Source organism: Asterias amurensis, chromosome 15 (assembly GCF_032118995.1).
Source record: "Asterias amurensis chromosome 15, ASM3211899v1".
NCBI classification, from domain to species: Eukaryota; Metazoa; Echinodermata; class Asteroidea; order Forcipulatida; family Asteriidae; genus Asterias; species Asterias amurensis.
The window spans coordinates 4,668,496-4,683,757 of record NC_092662.1 but is presented as its reverse complement, the minus strand read 5'-3'; the positions used below and the strand labels follow the sequence as shown (position 1 = coordinate 4,683,757).

At 38.2% G+C, this 15,262-nt stretch overlaps 1 protein-coding gene across 2 annotated transcripts; it reads right to left on the bottom strand.

The window, feature by feature from the left end:
• Positions 1-4,706: 4,706 nt before the first annotated feature.
• Positions 4,707-12,595, bottom strand: LOC139948119 (cryptochrome-1-like). 2 transcript variants are annotated; one of them, XM_071946158.1, is made up of 11 exons: positions 12,559-12,595; positions 11,547-11,786; positions 11,149-11,343; positions 10,378-10,496; positions 9,291-9,445; positions 8,548-8,691; positions 7,906-8,073; positions 7,110-7,250; positions 6,265-6,416; positions 5,163-5,407; positions 4,707-4,821 (listed from the first exon to the last, which is right to left on the bottom strand). In XM_071946158.1, the coding sequence occupies exons 2-11, from the start codon at positions 11,765-11,767 to the stop codon at positions 4,742-4,744; spliced, it is 1,620 nt and encodes a 539-aa protein (XP_071802259.1). In that variant the 5' UTR covers positions 11,768-11,786; positions 12,559-12,595; the 3' UTR covers positions 4,707-4,741. The 2 variants fall into 2 exon arrangements, with proteins under 2 accessions (XP_071802259.1, XP_071802260.1); XM_071946159.1 differs by having other exon boundaries at positions 7,906-8,070.
• Between the last annotated feature and the right edge of the window lie 2,667 nt (positions 12,596-15,262).

Here is a 15,262-nt window from a genome sequence, read left to right as displayed (position 1 = left end):
GAAAGTTTGTATTGTTATTTCCTGAGTTGTTCTATGATTTCTTTAATGGATTGTAAAGAAAATATTAGAGAGGGGTTCCATGGATTGATGACACTTCTCCGCCCAACTTCAGATAAACTTATGACACTTTTCTGCCCAACTTCATGGCAAAGCCGAACCCTGACCACTGGATGTGAAATTTGTATACATGTGTATCGTCAGATTGCGACAAATGGCACGCCACATATCACGATCTCCCACGACTGTCCTGATCTCAGCTGACAGAGGTTAGCTCAGTAACATAATGGCACTAGTCCACGTAGGTTAGTGTCTGCCTACCTTTAAGAGGCTACTCCATTTGTGGGTTCCCAGAGGTTGAGTTGGCCTGTAGCTATTTCTGGATATCGGACGCAATGACTTGCAATCGTAGACCCTTGAGCCTGATATTAAATTTTTGTAGAGCCTTCGTGTACACATTTTGGCTAAAAATGTGTACAAGGATGATACCTTGCATACCTGTCCAATTTTGCCTGAACATGTGTACAAGCCTTGTGTTTTTAACAGATTTTGGCTACAATGCTATGCCCTTGTGTTTTTATCAGATTTTGGCTGAAAAGGTCTACAAGGCTATAAGCCTTGTGTTTTTTTCAAATTTTGCCTGAAAAAGTCTACAAGGGCCTTGTGTTTTTTCAAATTAACTTTGGCTGAAAGAAAACTACAATGCCATAGCCTTGTGTTTTTATGAAATTTTGGCTAAAAAAGTCTACAAGTCTTGTGTTTTTATCGAATTTTGGCCGAGTAAGTCCACAAGGTTTCTATCAAATTTTGGCTGAAAAAGTTTACAAGGCTATAGCCTTTTTTTGTTCTTTAAATTTTGGCTGAAAAAAAATCTACATGGCTTTAGCCTTGTGTTTTTATCAAATTGTAGCTGAAAAAGTCTACAAGGCTATAGACTTGTGTTTCTATCGAATTTTTGCTGAACAAGTCTACAAGGTTTTTATCAAATTTTAGCTGAAAAAGTCTACAAGGCCTTGTGTTTTTAACAAATTTTGGCTGAAAAAAAGTTTACAAGGCTATAGCCTTTTTTTGTTCTTTAAATTTTGGCTGAAAAAAAAATCTACGTGGCTATAGCCTTGTGTTTCTATAAAATTTTGGCTGAAAAAGTCTACAAGGCTATAGGCTTGTGTTTTTTATCAAGTTGTGGCTGAAAAAGTCTACAAGGCTTATTAATAGCCTTGTGTTTTTATCAAATTTGTGCTGAAAAAAGGTCTACATGGCTATAGCCTTGTGGGTTTTTTTCAAATTTTGGCTGAAAAAGTCTACAAGGCTATAGTTTTGTGTTTTTATCAAATTTTAGCTGAATAAGTCTACAAGGCCTTGTGTTTTTATCAAATTTTGGCTGAAAATGTGTATATCCTTGTTTTTATCAAATGTTTGCTGAAAAGGTGTATAGCCTTGTGTTTTTATCAAATTTTTGCTGAAAATTGGTTGCTGGTGTAATTATCAAATTTGACTGAAAATGTGTACAAGGCTTGTGTACTTGTCCATTTTTTCAAATTTGTACTTGTGTCATAATAGGTCTGACTGTCTTGACCACTAACCCCTAAACTTCATGAACTTTGCCCTATGACCTTATACATTTGAGAGTGATGCTTAATCTTGAGAGCACATGGACAAGACTGATGCAGAGTCAGGTGAGATTTGTTCCGCATATTACTCTTTAATACACAACTTTTTATCAAATATTGACAAGTATTGAGTAGTAACAACTTGTAGTTTATGTTTGGTTAAAGTTTGAGGTTGATCAGAATGGTTTTAAGGGGGTAATTCTTGCATGAGGATGCATGTTTTCCAATAGCCCAAATTTGTCAAAATTGCTGGACTAAACGTATACCCCTTGTAATTTTAAATTTTTTTTAAGTTTCTATATGGCACCACCTTTTCATTCGATATGAAATAATGTCTCTAATTTACCTGAATGAGATATCCCTTAATTTTTTTTAATTAGTGAAGAAGTGGTGGCACCATACGGTAAGTTTTCCTTTGTGGGGGGGGGGGGGGGGGTGCGCAAAAAAATGTGATATGCATCTTCACCCTACGTACATTCATATGAAGCTTTAAAAGCACTGGACACTATTGGTAAATACTCAAGATACTTGTTAGCGTAACAACTTTTGGGGATAACTCTCCGTATGGCGCCACCACTTTTTTCCACTCATTTTTACAAAAAGGGATATCTCATTGAGGTAAATTAGATACAATATTATTTCATATCGAATGAAAAAGTGGTGGCGCCAAACGAAAATTTGTCCACTTTTGGTAACATGAGCTGTTGATAGTAAAATACATAGGCCTACTACTAAAAAAGGAAAAGTAACCGTATAGCACCACCACATTTCATTCGATATGAAATAATATAATATCTAATTTACCTCAATGAGATATACCTTTTTTTGTAAAAAATGAGTGAAAAAGTGGTAGCGCCATACGAAAAGTTATCCCTAAAAATAAAATAATTACTTGCACCAAATTACCACAAAAAATATGGGAAAAAGATGAACTGACAATTTTTCTTGAAATAATACAGTTTTAACATTCTAACCACATATCTAAATATTTCTGCAACAAAATTTGATTAAAATGCAGAACTACTCATTTCTCAAAACCGCCGCACCTCATTAAGTAATATTTTAAAGTAAACTTTCTACTATCATTATCTTCAAACTGTGTAAGTTTAATTTTAATCTGTGGTCTTTTTGTTTTCTGTTACAAACAGTATCAAAATCCTTTAAATAAATAACATAGGCCTACTAAAAAATAAAAAAAAGTACTTGCACAAAATACAACAAATAGTATGGGGAAAAGATGAACCAACAATTTTTCTTAAAATAATACAGGTTTAACATTCCAACCACATATCTAAGCATTTCTGTATCAGCACGTGCTTTTTGGTTCAATTGGTTATCGGAGTCAGGAGAAAATAACGGGAAAACCCACCCTTGTTCCCACATGTTTCGTCATGTCATGACATATGTGTTTTAAAAAATATGTAATTCTCGAAATCGAGAATTTATAATTGTTTCAATGTTTCCTCAAAAAGTAAAGCATTTCATGGAATAATATTTCAAGAGAAGTCTTTCACCATTACCTTCTGTAAACCCTGTAAGTTATTTGTAAATCTGTGAACTTTTTTTTTTCTGTTGCGAAAGTGTCCAATGGACTTAATCAGAAAATAAAATAATTTTTAGGGGTTGAAGAAAGAGTTGACTAGAGTGGGATTCGAACCAACGACCTCAGGAATAACGTGCCGACGCTCTATGAGCCAGGGCTAGATAGTTCAGTTTGTAGAGGGCCGGCCACATTAATCCGGAGGTCGTTGGGTCGAATCTCACTCTAGTCAAATCTTTGTTCAACCCCTTATATTAAATCATTAAACAAGTTACCCAGTCAGTTTCCCTCGTGGTTTATATTGATTAAATAAAATGATGACGATAAGGTCTTAAACTACCATTTACATGTTAGACTGACAGGGTCGTAGCGTACGATCATGAGGACAGAGCCAAAGGTGAGGATCTTTATCGCAAGGCAACGACTTTGCAAGGTTTCAAGAGGCCATTAAAAACCGAGTGTGATGACTCTCTTTTTAAAACATCTTTTAACTTTTCTGTAAATGTTTCAGTTCTCTGAAACGTTGCAGGCTCCTAATTCCTGAGTACTTATAAATAATGTTTTAAGTGTGTGAAAAATGCACACCTCAGAGTATGTTTAAAAAAATGTGCATACAGAGCTGGAGATATTATGGGGTATTTCAAACTCCTGTCATTCCAAACTTTCCTCTCTTCATTCGATATCACCCGCCCATCATTCTTTTCTTTTTTTCTGCTTTGCCACTGATACTACTCAGACGTATTTGTTTTATTACAGACGTATTTGTTAGAAAACTACTCTTATAAATAACTTAAGTAAAAATACCCTGAGGAAAATATTATGTATATAACTAGGAAAGCATGCAGACAGTTAAAAAATTATGTGTTTTGTACAATGGACAAAGAAAATCTCAGAAAATCTCTAACAACGAAAAAATAACCTGATATGTCTGCTGCCACATAGTGCTGCTCAAAGCCTTACAGACACTGGACACTATTGGTAATTGTCAAATACCACTCTTCTCAAATGGTGTACTTCAACGTAATTATGAACAAAATAACAAACCTGTGAAAATTTGACACTGAATTGGTCGTTGAAGTTGTGCGATAATAATAAAGGGAAAAATACCCTTGTCACACAAAGTTGTGTGCTTTCAGATGCTTGGTTTCAAGACCTCAAAATTAAATTCTGAGGTCTCAAAATGAAATTATGAGGTCTCAAAATCAAATTCAAATATTTTAGTGAGGAATAACTTCTTTCCCGAAAACAGCGTCACTTACTCACTTCAGAGATGGCCGTTACTCAAAATGTTTTTTTTACTACAAACATCTCTCTATTGATCGCTAACAAGTAAGTTTGTATGCTTACACATACTTTGAGCAATTACCAATAGTATCCAGTGTCTTAAAATAAGTCCATTTATAGGAAAAGTTCCTAAAAAAAGGAGACCTCAGAAGTCAGAACGTTGAGCTTATCATGCTGTTGATATGGCATAAAGCAATACATTACACACATGAACAGAAAAATGAAGTCACACAAGCAAGGTAAGGCGATGTCCATAGAGCATTTTCAACATGCCCAAGTAAAGCAGGGCATTTCTCTTCCCTGACTGCGTCTAGTAGAAATCTGTCAACGTCTTGGATTTCTTGGAAGTGGATGTCTTGTCTGTGTCTTTGGTCTTTCTCTTTTTGCTCCCTGAAAACAAATTGAAGAATGATATTTTAATTTCTCTCCCAGTCACATTCAAGGTGACATTGGCAAGCAAACAAGTTCCCTAAAATACAACAAGAGGATCGTGGGCCACAAATTGTAAAAATAAGGTTCCTCTTTGAAATTATAAAAAAGTTGTTCTTTGTTATATTTTAAAATGTCCAATCCTGGAAAATCTACTACAACAATTTCCACAATAATATGCACACCAGAATTTATTTTATAAAAATGTGTTTTGGCTGATATCTCTTAATGTACCCCTAAAACAATTTATGGACGCAAAACCGGTCTGTCACAAATGTAAGACTAGAACTTTATGAGCTTACCGTCTTTCTTTTTATCTGTCCCCGCCTCTTTCGTTGTGTCAGCATTATTCTTGTCCCCGTATTTTGTCGCCCTCGCTTGTTTCATTCTGGCCATATTTCTCTTCATGACGTCGCTGTGAACAACGATTGGTCTTGGGTAGTCTGTTCCCACGAGGCACCCAGCTTTCTCTTGTACACTGCGAGGCGCTGTCCACGGCTCGTAGATGTACTGGGTGGGCATCTTCTTCAGAACTGGAAGATATTTTCTGTTAAAATAAGATTAACAAAAAGTGAAAGTACGTTCACCCTTTAGTTTTAGAGACGATGCATTTCACTATCATCAGATCATCCTCACAATACGCCCATCAGTCTTGGCTCGTATTGGTAAATGGTTATTCTATAAACTAAATTGTTTTCGTTAACGTTTCCAAAAACTGTGATGCAGGAGAAATGTGGTTTGTTATAGAAATGTCAAATTGGAAGATGGTCAAGTTTGCAATCATATTCTCACTAAAAAATTGATTAAAGTATCTTCTCAGCTAGATTAAAGCGCTGTACCACAATATCATCCCTGTTCATTAGGAATTGTTTTAACATTCTTTGAACTTTCTTGTTTTAACTCCCCCGGTTAGCGTGTAGATCTGACAAGTATACAGGTGTGTGGTTGGTTCTCATGTTATAAACCAGGGATAGTACACCTTGTACTTGAGTATTTGCCTCACAGGCAGCCAGTAGATCCTTAAGAACAGCAATAATAACCCATTGTTATATAGCGCTTTTCACACCCGGAGGGCAGCCCAAAGCACTTCACATTATTACCTCTTGTCACTGGACCTTAATTCACTCCTTAAACCATCTCAGCTCCCTTGTGGGGAGTATGCAGCCTACAGGTGCAACATTATGCGCTACTTGGCTAAATCAATCACAAGAACCATCTCTGCCCTCACAGGCACCCATTTACCCCTGGGTGGAGAGAAGCAATTACAGTAAAGTGTCTTACTCTGGGACACAAGTGTCACGACCGGGATTCGAACAGAAGCACCAGAGCTTCAGCTTAATGCTCTTATCCGCTCGGCCACGACACCCTACCTGATATGATCTTAAAGAGGAATAGCAAGTTTACCTGATGTAATCGCCATTCTTATCTGTTTTCTTCCCGAAGGCGATGGGGCTGTAGACTCTGAAATACTGATGGAAGAAAGCACTGGCCGACAACCACATCCAGTTTCCTGCATTCAGACTCCAGTCAGCATCCAACAACCACTTATCAAACACCTGGTGATCAGACAGGAGTACACACCGGGGTCAACTCTCAGCCAATGAGGTTATGGTTTATTTAGAATTTGATGAGTTGTATACTGCACTACCAAATGGAAAAGCTGATCTAATTGGTTGAAAGTTAAGTGTGTAGTGGCTCCAGACCAATGAGGCGATGTGTTTGAAATTACTTAACAGAATGTTGGTTTTCATTACCGGAAATATTTGAAAGTTTTGTTCTATGTTAAGGTCAGACAGTGGGAGGGTTGACTGTGTACTGTTGCAGGCTGATAACATTAATCTGTCGTTTAAAACGACAGTGGATTAAATTGAATGTCCAAACAGTAGGAGGGTTGACAGTATGTATTCAGATGCATTCACCACATGATAGCATTTTGCAGGCTGGCAAAGTTTATCTATCATTCAAAACCTTTTGGATAATATTGTATGTTCAAACAGTAGGAGGGTTGACTGTGTACAGTATGGATGCACTCGCCACATTACAGGCTGGCAAAGTTTATAGCATAGAAATTTGCAAAGCAGTTTTTTTTATGTTAGACGCCAGACACACAAAACCTGAAGGCCACTTCAAGATGTGGGCTAAAATTGTGGGGGGGTTTTCCAGAGGTCGTTGCCCCCTACTCCTAGGGCTGAAACAGGGTTACCCCTTTTACATCTTCATTATTGAAATTGGGTTGCAACCTGACTTGCCTTTTGCCCCTCCTCCCAGCTGATCCATAGGTCTCCCCTGGTCAGGAAGCAAGCGACAGCGTGACGAGCTAGATGGTGGATCCATCCCTCCTGCTTGAGCTGAATCATGATGGCATCGATGAATGGATATCCGGTACGACCCTGTCAGGTAAAATAATAAAAATTACACTCGATTCTTGTACAGCACTTTTTCACACCCGGGCATATCAAAGCGCTCAGTGTTATTTTCTGCAAGGTATGTGGAGCTATTTATTGACGTACAAGACATATTCCTTAAAGGCAGTGGACACTGTTGGTAATTACTCAAAATAATTATTGCCATAAAACCTTTCTTGGTGCTGAGTAATGGGGAGAGGTTGGTGGTATAAAACATTGTGAGTAATTTTCCACGAATTTGATTTTGAGACCTCAGATTTAGAACTTGAGGTTTCGAAATCAACCATAAACGCACACAACTTCGTGTGACAAGGGTTATTTTTCTTTCATTATTATCTCGCACAATTATCTCGTTATTTGTACAACAATTCACCTATTCCCAAGCTTGAAGTAACTTTTGAAGCCGAATCCAAAGCCGAAGCCGTGGTTTTAAAAAGGGCCTATATTCTTTTGAGAACTTGTCTTTTTATTATATTCTACTATTCTAAGAGTGGATGCAACATATGCTGGGCCAAAAGATCACAACTTTGCTTAGAAAATGACACTCCTAATTTGGGAGTAAAATCCACAAAACCAATGAGATTTTGGCTCTTGCTCGTGAATATGTGTGAGGTGTAGTAATATTGGTTTAACCACGCACCTGTTTCCAAGCTTGAAGTAGCTCTTCATTTGTATCCCATGGTACCTGAAGACAGACTGAGTTACCTTCCATCTTATCAAAGTTGGGTGTCCCTGCCGCTGCGATGTAGTAGAACTCTCTCCATAGGAGCTGTCCGTGGAGGGACACTGGGGGCTTGCTGTGTGTCTTCTGACAAAGAAAAGGTTCAAAAATGTGTAGTTAACTTTGGATTAAACAAAGAAACATTGACAACAGCTGGATTTGAACTTGCAAACCCCATGTAAACATGCAGGCGCTTTACCAACTGAGCCATCTAGCCCTTATGTTGGTGGGTCCCTATTTTGTCAATATCTTTCTTCCCGGTGCCAGTCAGCTTGTCTGGTTGACTGACTTCTGAATGGCACTCAACTTCTGACTAGCACAACAAAGGTATATTGACATAGAAGGCAGACTTTCAACACGATAAGGCTAGATAGCTCAGTTGGTAGACCACCGTCTCATCAATCCAGAACTTGGGTTAGAATCTTGGCAAGATCAGTCGCCACATTTGTACCCTTGAGCAAGGCACAATCACAATTGCTTCTCTCCCCCATGAGTACAAATGTGTACCTCATAAGAAGTTCTCAACCTGTTTTTGGTTTTCTCTCAACAGATTAAGATTACCTTGCGAGTGTAGACATCTTGAACGCCGTGATAGAAAGCTCTTGCAGACACACAGCCAAACTTGAGGTAAGGACTCAGTACAGTAGTACTAGGCTTTAAGGTGTTGGGTTCGGTCTTTGGCTTCTCAAACTTACACACCCAATCCTAAAAAGCGGAAAAACATACAAATTAAGAAGCATTGTTAAGGGGATGCTGCAGTGAATTAAAATAAAACAGTTTATTTTGCTGTCATTTAGTTCTGATATATGTATTGAACCTCAAAAAAATATGTTTTGTTTTTTCCTCGACATATCTCACTTGTGTAATTAGCGAATAAGTCATGCCCCCCTTTTGTGGATTGTTACCACACCCCTACCATCGACGTCACGTCAGGAATTCAAACATATCGTCGGCAAAAAGAATCTGGTCCCTAACTACACGCGCCTAGGTACCAGGCCACACAGTGCACTCGTCTCTATATGCACACAGCCAGGGAGCCCAACGGCTCGGGTTCCCCACATGACGTCACGTTTATGCCCCTTTTAGGGGCAGGGTGGGTTCCCCTTATCTCTTGAAAACCATTTTTAAAATACTTGCGCATTTAATTAAAAATGATAAAAAATATTTCAGGTTTAAAAAGTCATGTTCAATCGTTTAAATTATTTTAAAAATCACTGCAGCAACCCTTTCAACCCTGGTAAAAGATGCTTGGTCCAACTTTTTGCCAAATTAACATTTAAAAAAAAAAAAAAAGAGACACTCACCTGTCTTGCTAGCTGTTCTTTCATTCTTCTCAATCCCTCTGTTTCCCCGCCTGGGAAAAGGTGTGGCCCTGCGTTACTTGGGTCCAAGCCCAGTTCCTCTAAACTGGGCAATCCAAATTCAGTATCGTGATCAGAACCGACTGGCAAGGCACAACCTAAAGGTTGTTGTAAGAAATGTAAAGTTCAGAAATAAATTATTAATTTCAGGGAAGAAAAAAAGATTTACATGTAGTGACTGATGAAACATTCATTCTAAGTGTCATTGAAGAGTGACAGTTTGTGTTCAACTAAATTCAATTCAAATAAACATTTACTTCCACACTTCCGTGAAAAATATCAACAATTACATGTATTATGCAGAGGCATTAATGTGTTAGTATCTTCTCCTTTTCGGTTCTCTGTGTTTGTAAAAAGTTATCATAGAATACAAAGAGTTTTCACTGTAGTGGCAGCAAAGCATTTCTTCCTACTGTGATTATGAGACTAGAAATACTGAGCTACCACTACAAAGTCCTTATCATGTTGAAATTCCAATTTTGCCATGTTGTCTTTGATCAACAAAAATTTGACTTACAGCCATTGGACCCTTTCGGTAAACAGTGTTGTCCAAGGCCCACACTTCGTGTATCACAACTTCTTTATCAAATAACAAACCTGTGAAAATTTAGGCTCAATCGGTCATTGGAGTCGGGAGAAAACAACGGAAAACCCCACCCTTGTTTCCGCGCGTTTCGCCGTGTCATGACATGTGTTAAAAATAAATCCGTAATTCCCGTTAACGAGAATTTATATTGTTTTGCTGTTTTCTCGAAAAGTAAAGCATTTCATGGACTAATATTTCAAGATAAGTCTTTCACCACTGCCTTCTGTTAACCCTGTAAGTTATTTGTAAATCTGTGAACTTTTATTTTTTTTCTGAACCGAAAGGGTCTAATGGCTTTAACATTTACACAGTCTGTTTCCCTTGTGTTTATATTAGTTGAGAAATGAAAACAAAATAGATAAGGGTGATTGAGTTTTGGAGTGATGTTTCCAGATGGCATTTGGTAGTTTCAAAAGAATTTGTTTTTTACTGCAATCAACTTACCACCGATGCACTCTTGACTTAGAGCTGGTTCAGGCTGTTTAGGCGGAGTCATCTTCGATAAGACTGTAAGAAGCCGTTGATAGGTCAGAGGTGGCGTCCCTCCATTCGCTTTAATTACACTGCATCAATAGGATACATCAAATTTAATTATTAGCTTTGAAGAACCATGGACTCCTTTTCAGAGCAACCCTGGGGTTTTAATGGGATTGAGGCGGGCTGGGCTTGGTCTGAGATGTGTTGAACCAAGTTTCTTGTGGCATCCGGATGGGTTTGAGGTGGGATTAGCCAGGTTCCCAGCCGTTGAAGTCTAGTTTTTAGTGTGTTCGGTTTGTGGAGTTTGTCAGTTTGTTGAGGATTTTTGACAGGTTTGAAACATGCTGTAATGGGTTTGTGGTTTCTTTAGCCAAATTTTCGAGTTGATTTTTTGCCTTGCTCTATACAGTTTGTGGAAGGTTTGTAGCAAGATCGTGTTCGGTTTGTGGACCAGTTTGAAACGAGTTTCCAGACCTGAATGCTTCTTTTTTTTTTTTAAGGCAAGAGCATCAAGGCATTTTCTCCTTCATGAAGGCCACACTGCGAGGATATCGAAAAAATTCCCCTGAAGTATTTCAAGGGCACCAAGGCAACGACCGGGGACATGGAGGCAATTGCCTTGTTGCATTTGTATCAGGCCTAGGTTTGTTGTGAGTTTTAGTTGAGTTTATGTGGTGAATTTGTAATAATGAAACCCCTCAGTCACCAGAAATGGCTTCTCATGTGCCTGGTGCTTACCTCTGCGGGTGGTAAAGAGTATGAGACATTTTCTGAATGATCTCCACGCCGTGTTCCTCTGCGATCGTCTTGACGAGGTCGTCTCTCTTTACTGCATAGGGCTCGGTGTCACTCTCAAAGGTCAACCGGGTCACCTTCCATTGGGTGAAGAGCTTGGGGAAGACCTCACTGGGTTGTCCTCTTAGAACGTACAGCCTACAGCAAAGGAAATCAAATGCAAAATTGTAAAAAAACAAGTTGCTCACACTAGACATTCAACAAGTTATGCTTCCAAGCAACAGTTTACTTTTTTTCCACGACCCCCATCTGTTTTTTTGTCATTTCATGACATGTCCTTCCCCTCCTCCCCCATCTCATCAAGTCAACTCTGTGTGTCCTTCACCCACAAAACTCATCACCTGCTTCCAAGTTGTTTAAGCCCATCATCAAGATCTCGTAACGACTCCATCAGAAAGCGCCATCTGTTGATCCCAATGTTGCTGGATTTGACAAAGAATGGGTCCAGAATGAAGACGGCTCGGAACTCCTGGCTGCCTTTCACAGCAGCAAGGAGGGATGGGTTGTCATGGAGACGGAGGCCTTTACGGAACCAGTGAAGAGATCGTTGGTGCTTGGCCATTGATGTTTAATACTGTTGCCTGGAATCACAAAAAAACATTTTTGACTGTTAATCTTAAAACGATGGGTTTATAAAAGCAAGTAAACAAATGCATGAATACACAAATTGCATTAACTGGCACAGAGTCTTTAAGCATATATGTCGATTTTAACGCAATAACGCATTGACCCTGGCCAGCACACCCAGGTCCAGGAGCCGGCCTGATGGTGGAGGTTCAGGGAGCCAAGCAAAAATCAACCTCCGCAATACCTAAACAGAGATGTAGATTACTGAGAAATGGCTCTCTCTGAAGGAACGTAGTTATTGAGAAAGAGGTAATTTCTCACACAAATATTAAAAGACTACTTCTACTTTTTTCTAGCTAGAAGTCTTTAATTCCTATCTGAAAGCACACAAATTCGTACAACTAACAAGGGTGTTTTTTCTTTCATTATTTTCTCGCAACTTCGTAGTTGCGATAACGTAACCCTCCTGCCGAGGGTTACGTTATCGCAACTAGCAACTTCGATGACCAATTGAGCCAAAATTTTCACAGGCTTGTTATTTTAGTGTTATGATGGGATACAATAAGTGAGAACACTGGTCTTGCATTATTAAGCAAATTCATAAATAAAAAAAAACTAAAGCAAAAAAGGCAACACTTTAATTTCATCTCTTTAATGATGATGGTGCTACCACTTCGCAATAAAACTGGTTGTGCAAGTATAAAAGAGACAAATGTACAATAATTTAACAATTAAAAAAGGAAAACAAGGCGTTTTGTCATTAGAACGATCATTTTCTTCTCTTACCTGTCAGTTTCTGCAATCCACGTGAACGTTATGTAAGTTTTGTTTTGCATCCAACTCTGTTCAACTCTAGAGGGCGCTACATTAAAGTTGTCATAATCGTTTTTGTGTTCTGTGCATTGTTTAATTGCACAGTATCGTGGTCACTTAAACTATATAAAATGGATAAAAACTTACATAATTTGAAAAGCATGGAGATATTTTTACCGTTGTAGTTTGCACTATGATTGTTTTAAAACTTTTCAACGAGTTAAACAGCTAGAATAAAATACAAAACGGACTGGTACAAAGTTTATTATCATCCCCACATGAGTCTGAGACCTGAACGACTTATGTAGCTAGACTAGCCTGTCAAAACACATTACCAGTCTATTCTATAAGCGCGCGCCAGGGTGGACACTTATTCTCAAACGTTTGGGGTTCATTGGTACACACTAATAAGTATCCGAAGGAAATATTGACCATGTCCCGTGTTATTGCTAAACTTCACCTAGTCCCAACTAAAACGTTTGGGGGCCCATCGATTTCCGTGTCAGAATACAGCGTGTAGTCAACAGGCACGCTGACTGCAAGAACAGACCCCACTATTACCCTTCACATAACCCAACCTCATAATATTTAACCCTCGACGGAATTTCTTCAAATTTTTAGAATGTATTAATGACGAATGTAGCTTAATAAATAGTCTGTTTTCAGCTTTTTCCTATGTATAGTTGTCAACTTATTCAAAGTTAAAGTCATCTCAAACGTTTGGGGCTCATCGACTTCCAAGTACCGCCAATACAGCGTATAGTGAATACTGTAACATTCGTGCGTGTCAATCAGCCAGTAGACTTGATGACAAGTCGTTAGGCGCTGCCTATTTGTCTGCCTTTCATGCAACAGTCACAGTGCGATGTTACACATATCAGCCAGTAGAGGGCGCCAGCACGGCTCCGCGGTGCAAGAACAGATCCCCACTATTATACCCTTCACAAAACCCGTCCTCATAGTATTTAAACCTCGGTATAATTTCTTCAAATGTTCAGAATCTATTAATGAAGAATGTAGCTTAATAAATAATATTTTTTCATATTTTTCCTATGTACAGTTGTCAACTTATTCAAAGTTAAAGTCATCTCAAACGTTTGGGGCTCATCGATTTCCCAGTACCGCCAATACAGCGTATAGTTAACAGGCACGCTAACTGCATAAAAACACCCCACTATTATACCCTTCACCGAACACATCCTCAGAGTAATTAAACCCCGGTAGAATTTCTTCAAATTTTTAGAATCTTTTATTGAGGAATGAAGCTTAATAAATAATATTTTTTCATATTTTTCCTATGTATAGTTGTCAACTTATTCAAAGTTAAAGTCATCTCAAACGTTTGGGGCTCATCGATTTCCCAGTACCGCCAATACAGCGTATAGTTAACAGGCACGCTAACTGCATAAAAACACCCCACTATTTTACCCTTCACCGAACACATCCTCATAAAACTTAAACCTCGATGGAATTTCTTCAAATTTGGAGAATCTATCAATGAAGAATGTAGCTTAATAAATAATATTTTTTCATATTTTTCCTATGTATAGTTGTCAACTAATTCAAAGTTAAAGTCATCTCAAACGTTTGGGGCTCATCGATTTCCTAGTACCGCCAATACAGCGTATAGTTAACAGGCACGCTGACTGCATGAAAAGACCGCACTAATATACTCTTCACAGAACCCGTCCTCATAGTATTTAAACCTCGGCAGAATTTTTTTAAATTTCTAGGATCTATTAATGAAGAATGTAGCTTAATAATTAATATTTTTTCATATTTTTCCTATGTATAGTTGTCAACTTATTCAAAGTTAAAGTCATCTCAAACGTTTGGGGCTCATCGATTTCCCAGTACCGCCAATACAGCGTATAGTTAACAGGCACGCTAACTGCATAAAAACACCCCACTATTTTACCCTTCACCGAACACATCCTCATAAAACTTAAACCTCGATGGAATTTCTTCAAATTTGGAGAATCTATCAATGAAGAATGTAGCTTAATAAATAATATTTTTTCATATTTTTCCTATGTATAGTTGTCAACTAATTCAAAGTTAAAGTCATCTCAAACGTTTGGGGCTCATCGATTTCCTAGTACCGCCAATACAGCGTATAGTTAACAGGCACGCTGACTGCATGAAAAGACCGCACTAATATACTCTTCACAGAACCCGTCCTCATAGTATTTAAACCTCGGCAGAATTTTTTTAAATTTCTAGGATCTATTAATGAAGAATGTAGCTTAATAATTAATATTTTTTCATATTTTTCCTATGTATAGTTGTCAACTTATTCAAAGTTAAAGTCATCTCAAACGTTTGGGGCTCATCGATTTCCAAGTACCGCAAAACAGCGTATAGTCAACAGGCACGCTGACTGCATGAAAAGACCCCACTATTATACCCTTCACAGAATCCGTCCTCAAAGTATTTAAACCTCAATAGAATTTCTTCAAAGTTTTAGAATCTATTAATGAAGAATGAAGCTTAATAAATATTATTTTTTCATATTTTTCCTATGTATAATTGTCAACTTATTCAAAGTTAAAGTCATCTCAAACGTTTGGGGCTCATCGATTTCCAAGTACCGCAAAACAGCGTATAGTCAACAGGCACGCTGACTGCATTTCTGGTCAGAGACGTCAAGACTGCAACCTTGTGAAAAAGATGCTTT